This window comes from Anarhichas minor, unplaced genomic scaffold (genome assembly GCF_050575085.1).
Source record: "Anarhichas minor isolate MPS153535 unplaced genomic scaffold, ASM5057508v1 ptg000026l, whole genome shotgun sequence".
NCBI lineage: Eukaryota > Metazoa > Chordata > Actinopteri > Perciformes > Anarhichadidae > Anarhichas > Anarhichas minor.
In genome coordinates, this window is record NW_027466472.1 from 8,184,141 (window position 1) to 8,193,866 (window position 9,726).

Consider the following 9,726-nt stretch of genomic DNA (forward strand, 5'->3'; position numbering starts at 1 on the left):
GAGGGCTCGGAGGGGAGGGGGTTCTGGGAATTTTTCTGCCTTCTCCCTCGCAAAGTTTACCAACTCCTCTCGCACTTCCTCCTCCTCCTCCTCCTCCTCCTCCTCCTCCTCCTCCTCCTCCTCCCTCTGTTCCCCGCGTTTGCGTCACACCACTTGGGCTGGCGCGGGAGTGAAAGTCGGAGGAAAAGAGGGCAGGAGGAGGAGTAGATTGAGTTCTGTAGCTGAGGAATGTGGCAGAGAGAGAGAGAACATGACTATAAAAGGAGAGCACTTCCACTCTGTTGCTGTGATGTCACTGCTCAAAAATGTCCTCCTCCTTCCCTGCCAAGACTGACTTACTGACGCTGCTATTTCTTCCGCCTCCCCTTCTAGCAAATACGTAAATATGTAGTTTAGCAGTAGGGGTTTGTTTTGGTGCATGGCGGGATAAGCAGATGAATGTGGTGGCTCTTATGAACATATGCACAGCACTGCCATGGACCATTTATAATGTCAACTACATGCTTCTATGTTCCTAAGAAGCAATTTAAACATTAGAGTTGCATTCTACCCCTTTCTGTTTGTGCACTTAAAGTACATAGAGGCAGATAAGAAGCTTAGTCATCTGTCATAGTCAGTTAGCGGATACTCAGCATAGTCAAGTCATACTCAGTATTTGTCACCGATTAGTGTTCTGTATTGATAAAACGTGATAAGATAAACAAGAAAAAAAAAATAGCATTCTTGTGAAGAATTGTTCGTGTGATTGTTTGTGCTTTAAAAACAATCAGAAGCAATTGGAATGTCTTCCTTAACTACAGTACAAAATAAAGAAAGGTGCATATTTGAAATGGACTTTCACAAATCCTTAACTTTTCCAGTTATTCGGATGCAACTTTTATCAACAACTACACAAGCCAATGCAGTGTCCTATGTCCACTTTTCGCACCTTGAACCCCCCCCCCCCCCCTTCTTATTGCACGTGAATGTGAATCATAGTGGTGAGTCTGTGGATCAGCGTGAACTGCTGTTCAACACAAGAAGCATAGGAATGTATCAGAGCTTGCTGCTTGTCTTTAGAGATTGTGATCATGCATCTTGTTTGACAATGCTGTCGAGTTAGCTCGCCACTCTTTTTCGAGGCCTTTCCAAACTGCAGGGAACTCTTGAATAAAGAGACGGTTTTAAGGGGAGTATATTGGACAAAGCTGAACATTCCTGTTTCCAAGTATTTCAAGGTGCATTAACCTCTTAGGTTTTTATCTTTTCCAAGAAAACAAAGGTAGTGCTCTCCAATGACCTAGTTGGCAAAGGAGAAGTTACATAACGTACTCCGTCACTCTCTGAAGGGTTGACGAAGGTTTGGGGTTGAAAGATTACTCAACCGTAATGCCTAATCCGTAGGTAACGACCGAAAGAGAGGGAGGGAGGGAGGGATGGAGGGAGGGAGAGGTTTCTAGAAGCTGTAAAAAAAAGTCTGAAACCTGACTGGCCTTGAGTATTTACGTGATAACCTGCACACGCACAAAAGCACATTTTACAGGTAGGAACGTAACGTTCTTTTTGCTTCTGGATGATTGATCAAATCTTGGTTGCTGATTGCTTCAGGTTGATAAGTTTCAACAGAACTGGCTTGACCAGCAGCAACTTTGGAAGCGGATTGCTGACAGAAACTCCCCTTTTTACCTGATGATAAGAACAAATTCACACTCGTCACCACTTCAGATAATTTTTCCAGAACGACAGGATGCTCAAGTTTCACCTTTTCTCAACTGCTATTTCTTGCACTTATAATTAAGAAATCAAGTGAAGTTTAAAAAGGTAACTCATCTTCTACCTGCCCCAACCTTTGCAGCAGAACAAACTCTCTGCTCTTCGTTGTAAGCACACGACACGCAAAAATGCTTATTTTGTCCTTTGGTAACTGTTGCTTAACTTTATTTCGACAAGAGTATCTCTGTCTCTTTCTCACCTTTAGACTACATATGTAACTGCTTTACTAGATCTCCACCCAGGTTAGAGCTTTATCTCTAAAGTGTATGTGTGTGTGTGTGTGTCTGTGTGTGTGTGTTGTGTGCACAGTGCTCAGGATCAGGTGACTTGGGTAAAGAGAGTTTTGACAGCAGCAGCTTTGTGGTTGATCATTAACTGTTCCACAGAAGGTGGTGGTGATTAGTCTCGACTTGTTGCCGTGGTTAAATAACGGGGTTGACGTGATATGAAAAAAGAATCGACAAAATATAAGTAATAGTGACAGAACATGAGCCTAAACTGCGATGCCAGGAGTTTAATTTGGATTTTCACATGAAGTTAGTTTGATAGAAGTACAAAGGATGTAACACAGTGTTTCGTCATGTCAGAGTTTGGTGAACTTTAACCAGTCTGGTCTAATAGAACCGACTGGGAAGTTAATATTTGTGAACACACGAACGCACACTGATCCCTTCTTTTTGTCTTCGCTGTTTACACTTTGTGGTCATTGTCCATCGCCATAGCAACACATTGTGCCATTGGTCCAAAGGGGAACAAGACACAAAGCAAAGTGGGGGGGTATAGCTAGCTACGGCTTATTTCAAAAGTACGTACAATACAGTATATGGACAGACTACACACATTCAACTTAAACAGTGTGTTGAACAAAAAATGCAATTCATCAAAATCTGGGTTTATCCCTTCAAATGAGCATAAAATAACTATACCGCTATGTTTAGGGAAAACACAAACATAACACACACTGCATGTGACATTAAAATAGGTGGAAGAACACCTAAGGGTGTAGCTTGGGTCCTCAGGTGGGATTAAAAACAACAAAAAACAACAATGTATTGTTCTCTTCAAGTACTCATATATTTTGTTTTCACACTTTACACACGAACCAAGTATTGAAAATAGTTTTTCTGAGACCCCTTTAGTATTTTATTTGAATAAATGATTGACCGGCTAGATAATGGTTTTGTTCACATTTTATTGAGGAACTTATAAACTTGGAACCTAGAAGCTGAAAATTTGCCTATTTCGGATTCTCAATTTAATCATGTGTCACAAATCCACTATCAGACAATCCTGCGGTCTGGTCACCATATTTTCCCACCACAAACAAACCACACCAGAGTTTGTGTGGAAGTGGATTGAGGCCAATGAAAGAAATGCCGAGGTATAGAAACATGTTCATAATGTTACAGAATAAGAAAGAGTAATACAAATTATTACGAAGCAGTCCCAGTGTAGCATTGTAGATAAAAACTTATTTATCTCAACAAACTGCACTGTCCAGACTTGGTAATGTGCAGAATTGTGATCATGCGCAGCAAAGATTAGTCATTGTTTGGCAGTGTTGCAGGTTCTGAGTTTAACTCGTGTAAAATGTCTCGCACATTTAAGACTAATGCAACAACTCATCTCCTAATTTTTCAAAAGGGCCTTTTGTTTGTGTCTGTTTCTCAGACACCATTACTGTGACAAATGCAATGTTGTCTTTCCAGATGGCAGCCTTGCTTCACAGAATAAAGTGCCTTGACGGTATGTGCGGGGTGGTGGCTGTGGTGACGGGTTGCTCAACACAAGATCGCACTGGGAGTGTAAAGTGGAAATTGCAACAGGAGGTTTTCATGAACTTCTGCTTAACTCGTTAATGTGCATTTCACAATCCCATCTCCATTGTGCATAACAGCTCCTATCATTTAGGATCTGAATACTGGTAATTCAGCCCAGGAAGCAGAGGTGATCAATCAAATCGGTTGAAGCTGGAGATGACAGCGGCTGGAACTTTCCAGTGAAGAGAGAGCATTACGTGTATCCCCGTAGCTTGGGAACTCTATAAGGGTTAACTGTTGACTGGTTAAATGGTTGTTTTACTCAAGCACAGACAGATGTTTTCCCAAAACACAAAATGACATGATTAACTTAATTCTGGGATGCAAGAATGCTGTTCAACAGGGATGTTAAGCAAGAGCCCTGTTTCTGGTAGAAATGGTAGATTTCATTCCTCCTGCTACCAGAGCTCCTGGTGTATCATTTTCCAGAACTGACTTTATTTGGTGTGTCTGACATTGAGCCCAAACTTTGCTGCGTTGACTGATTCTGACATTTTGTAATTCCTTTGGTTATGACCGCAGTCCATCTTGCCCATCTACTAAGTTTGATTGGAAAGATCAAGAAGTGTTGCTTGTGAACAGCGGGACCTGCTCCTGACCCGTTGTGGTTTTGGACCTGATATTCAATGTGTACGATGGGACCTTATTTAAACGTACATGTTTGTTTTAAATCCTATTCGTGTATTTGTAACGATTTTGAGAGAGCCAAAGTTATTGTTTTACACTCATTTGGAGTAATGTAAAAAAGCATCACATCTTTTACCTGAGTATTTAAAGGCTGCGTGATAATGTGTATAAGTGCCACCGTTCTTGAGGTGATCCAAATGCTGTAATCTGAACTGTATACACAACAAAGTGTATGCCATGAAACAGAAGAGAGAGAGAGAGACAAAGGCTTAGAGTTCCACATGCAGTATAGGCTGTCCTTTCTCTGTTCCTGAGTATGTAACCTGTAATACAACAGGGACTTGGCTTGGTATCGGGAGGGTAGCAGGTCCCGAATGGACCAGGCGAGAGTCCCTAGATGCATGCATGTATGTAAAGCAAGAAAAATAACAATATTATTTAATTAATTTCCCCAAGCGGACAAATCAAGTTGTATAATGTAACTAATATTAATAATAACATGGCAGAAATGTTCCCAACTCTCAGAAGTGAAACATGGTATTATGGACATATTGTAAATTATGAGGCTGTGAGGTCAACAGTATTTTGTCCTGATTTAGGATTTACCTTCAGGAAAAATCAGTTCAGTTAAAATAATCAAATCTTCACTCACTGATCATAAAATGGCTGTAAAGAAAGTTCCTTAAGAGGTTGAAAATAATTATTTTTCATGCAGCCATTTCCTGTTTACAACACAATAGTATTGACTGTACCAACACATCAATAAAAATCTATGCTAGTACTAATAACATCCCACATTCAAGGCAAAGTACCTCTAACTACACCTTGATTTGTACCCTTAAATTTCACTGAAATCTCTATAAAGTACTGTGGGGGAGTAAGTTACTAAACTGTGAAGATGCAAGTTATAATTAATGCGAGTAAGAATGATCAAGCATCTAATTCTCACTAAATAACAAATTGGAGTCGAAAAAGAAGATCGTAATTTCATTTCTTTATTCAGAAATTAAGTTGTTTCCCTTTCAGGCAATTAAAAATATAGGATTCTCTTTTTTACTGCTTTTTCTCACATTGGTATTTCACAGACGTTGAAATATTTCTCCATAAATAAAGTACAAAATACATTTTGTTTTCTTTAAACACAAATAAATATCATAATAAATATATTAGTTTAAGTTAAACAACACAAGGCAACCAATGACCAAAAGGAATACTGCGGCGTTAAAGTCCCTGAACCAGGTTGTCAAAGAAACAGGGGACAATAAAACGATGGGGTGCAATTTACAAGCTAGCGAAGATAACAGAATGTTTTACAAAATGAAAGTGTGTCAGGAAACAGAGATCCATAACTAAACTCACTGACCATCATTTCTTTTCTTCTGTTAGCACACTTTGATCTTTCAGTATTTTGCCACTTATACATGCTCGCACCCCAGGTTTTGGGAAAATTACATGGTTACACACATACCCACACACACAGACTCTCACACACTCACACACACACACACACACACACACACACAAACACAAACAGAGAGCAGAGTGAAGGATGAAGCTTTGGTTGAATGCTACTGGGAGACTTGACAGTTTCTCCCATTTTGATTAGCTGTAAAGTGCATATCACAGATAAAATGACACGTGTCGGGTCTCACTGATTAAGGCTACTGAATCAAACATACTGTTTGTGGCACCACGAGTAAATGGCCTATGACGCAGGGAAAATCTTAAAGACACAGGAATTAATGATTATCGCTAAAGATAAGCCATTTTGATCACTACAGATTAACAGTAAGGGCAAACCAGGCTATTAACTGGTACTGGCAAGACCTGCAAAAGAGTTAATTTTTATGGAAGACCACATACAAAGGTCTAATAGGCTACACAGTATTTTTAAGTATAAAAATAGAGTCTGATAACATTTGGATTCTAAAATCATCTCAGTATGTAGTTTTTTTTCCAAGACGAGTTCCATTTTACAAACATAAATTAAGAACTTTAAGTGTTCTTGTGTCAAGTTGACTTGTCCTGATCAGTTCTGGTTCTGAAGAGAAGTTCAGATAAACAGACACAGGTGACAAGGTGTCAGAGTTCTCTTCAGCTCCTTCCCTTTTGCTCCGTTTAGTCGGACAGGGACAGGCGTTCAAACACAGTGAGCCTCTTGGTGGCTGCGTCGAAGGTTGGAGACTCGGTTCCACTGGAGCCTCCGCTGCTGCTGCTGTAGCTGTCCTCCAGGGAGTCCTCAGAGGAGAAACGCTGGAGTCCAGCAGGCTTCACGAATCCTCTGTGGCCTCCGGGACCAGGAAACAGCATGCTGCTGTCTTGGTTGTGCCCGTCATCCAAGCTGGCGGCTCTGCTGTTGTTGCTGTTAAAGTTATTTCCATGGCCACACACACAGTGTGAGGTCTTTGGCTCCAGGATGAGGGGAATATTGTGGATGTCTCCGGTGCTGGCACGGGTCTGATGGTTGCCAAACTGGAATGCTGCTACCTCCCGCTGCAGGGAGTCACTGAACACTGGGGAGAGGAGATCAGCAGGAGGGGGAGAAACGGAGGCAGCACGGCTGAAGCCCAGGTTCGGATCATTGAAGGATGAAAGGAATGATGGAGGAGGGGAGCAGCGTGAAGAGCCCAGAAACCCGCCGAAGCTGACACTCTGGCGCAGCTGGTGGCGTGGATTCTGACCACTGGTGCTGGTGGGAAATTGTTGCTGCTGATTCTGGAATTTGGCAGTCGATAACGGAGCTCCGTTGATTTTGTCCTCATGGATGAAGTGGCAGCGTGAGCCATAGGGGCAGTAGCCAAAGTTGTAGAAGGTTCTGCAGGGCTCTGTCTTGTACTTGGGGTGGCGGAACAGTCCACGCAGCTCCGGCTCGCCGTGGGCAAACTGGCACTTACTGCCATACTTGCAGCTGCCAGTCTCCTGGAAGCCACGGCACAGCTCCGTCTTGTAACGATTTGGGGCCACCACTGGTTGAACCTGGGGTGGGAGGGTAGATGAGGGAGGGAAGCCAGGTGGTGGTGCCACGGTAGTGGCAGAGGGAAAAGCCTCCAGGTTCCTTAGCTGTCCGAAGGAGGAGACCAGGCTGCTGCTGGACTCGGTCAGGCTCATGGAGCGGTCGGGCCTGAAGGGGAGCTGTTTAGATTTTGAGACGGGGCCCTGGCTCCAGATGTTGGATGACCAGAAAGGGCTGCCGTTGTCGGTATTGTTGACATGCTCGGTGCTCAAGCTGTGGCTTGAGGGGGAAGGAGGGGAGGGGGAAGAGAAGAAGGAGGTTGACCTGTTCAGCCTACTCTGCCCCGGGCCTTTGAGTTGAGACTGTTTAGGGAGCAAGGCTTCTTCCAGGGCCAGGTTCATAAAGTTCTGTAAGAGAAGATTGACATAGTTATTATACAGACCTTGATGCTACTCATTTCAAAGCAAGTTTGTACTGTATGTTGTATGTTCATAATCTTTCTCTTTAAACCTACTTTCTACAACAAATCTATTCAAAGTTAGTGTTGTATTCAGCAAAAAAACAAGCTGTTATAGAATCGGTTCATATGCGAGATATTTTATTTCTTTTTTTTTTTTTTGATAAAGAACAAAATGAGACAAAAATGCCAAAACAAAGTTATAAAGACGGCAATCATGAAAACAACGGTACAGTACTAAACTTTCTATCTGCCATTTACATGCAATCACAAAATACAAATTCAGTATAGATAATTGCAGTTTTTGACTGTTTTCTATTTCTCATGAATATTCTGAGAGTGGAAGTCTGGAAACGAAGAAACAAACAAGCCAGCACTAACTGTCTGCCTTATCTCATTAAGTCTTTAAACTGAATAAACCCTCTGTGACTAAACTCAGTTCAAAACGAGTTCACTGTCAAATCAGTGATTCACAAAATGAGCAGGAATAAACAAACACTTTGGGAGAGGAGCCACAGAGCGGTCCCATTCCAACTTTATCAGCCTTTTTTTCCTCCAAAACAAAATAAAAAATTCCTTCGCTTCAACTCACCTTCGTGAAAATGTCGTCAAGCATTTCGGACATGCTGTATCCCTTTGGCCAAAAGAAGAAGATTTAGCTCTGATCCACGGGTGACTGTTAGAAACCTATGTCCAGACTTAAGTCAAGTTAGATCTGTGTTCTGGTCCCCTTGCCTTTTATTTGCCTTAACTCCTCCCCCAGAGTTTAGTAGGAGTTCCCACATGCTATGTTCCCGGATGACCCTCCCTCCACCTCAAGTTTCATAGTGATCTCAGAGAAGGGCGGGTAGTAAAACAACAACAACAAAAAATAGAAAGAAACTGTGTATTTTTAGTTAGCTGTGTGAAATGCTTTAGTTTTATATAGGGATCTGAAAGCAGAGTGGCTTATTTACATAGCTCTCCTGCATGCTCTCAATCCAGGCCAATGGCACAAGCTTGTTTTTCCTGTGTTTATTCCTCTTCTGATATATCGTTCCAATTCTGTGAAATTTCTCAGGATGTGAAGCACCCAGATCTGAAGTGGCAAATGAGTCTTGTTTGTTCAGACCTAAACGCTGGTCCTTTTCATCCCACATTAACAAGTAGAGATGAGCTTTTCTGCGGCAAAACACGTACACAGGCATAATTACAGCATATACATTTCTATGACTAATGGTTTTCAGGAAGTGTAATAAGTCGTCTTCTCCCTGATCAGATACTGTAAAGTTTCTGAGCGTTTTAACCCACAGAGAGGAGAGAATATATCACTGAACCTTATTGTTTACCAGAATTCACACGGCTGCATTTCCCCTTACTTCCTTTGGTTTCTGTTGGTATTTCAATGGGGCTCCAATATTCCACCAAAGCAAAGAAAGAGTGCAACAGTTATCAGAACACTAACATTTCGTAGTATTGATTAGTGGAAGGCAGAAACCTTTGGGCTGGAAACAAGATAGAAGTGAGTACAAATAAATACATGCAGTTTTATTCAATCCTTCATGCGCAACGCTGTTCTTCTAGTTCTCCTGTGACTATTGTATCATTTGATATTTAGAATTTTTACATTTAACCATACCAAGCACATTTTTTAAAGGTGTTTCTTTTTTTTTTTGAAGATCCACACCTGCGTCAGACACAAACCCAACTCAAGATGTTATTACCAGAATCATTTTTGTGTGTGTCTTTTTTCTTCTTCTGGTTTTCGTGGTGAGCGTTGTCTTTTTGTTTTCCTTCTTAAAGGAATTCAGAGGAGCGTGGCAGCTGCTCTCCCCACAAGAACGTATTACTGTAACATAATGAGTGTTATGTGACCCTGTGTTATTTTGCAGGGTACTACTGGATACACACTCACTAAAGGTTATTCCCTTGACTCACACATTGCGAGGGCTGTATTCACACAGTGTCACCTGACTTGTGTGACATGTCACACTCTCTTTTCTTGTAGCATATACATTAACTTATAACACGTTGAATAAATGATACAGCTTAGAATAGCTTCATTATCTGAGCAGAACTGTGTCACTGCATCGCTGTGTGTATTGATGATTCCTTAATTAAATCAGAAGCTTGATGAA

General features: G+C 41.6%; 1 protein-coding gene across 1 annotated transcript; it reads right to left on the reverse strand.

The window, feature by feature from the left end:
- Positions 1–5,180: 5,180 nt before the first annotated feature.
- LOC142959188 (uncharacterized) lies at positions 5,181–8,329 on the reverse strand. Its single transcript, XM_076100393.1, has 2 exons — positions 8,202–8,329; positions 5,181–7,559 (listed from the first exon to the last, which is right to left on the reverse strand). Exons 1-2 carry the CDS (start codon positions 8,232–8,234, stop codon positions 6,318–6,320), a joined length of 1,275 nt encoding a protein of 424 aa, XP_075956508.1. The 5' UTR covers positions 8,235–8,329; the 3' UTR covers positions 5,181–6,317.
- Positions 8,330–9,726: the final 1,397 nt, after the last annotated feature.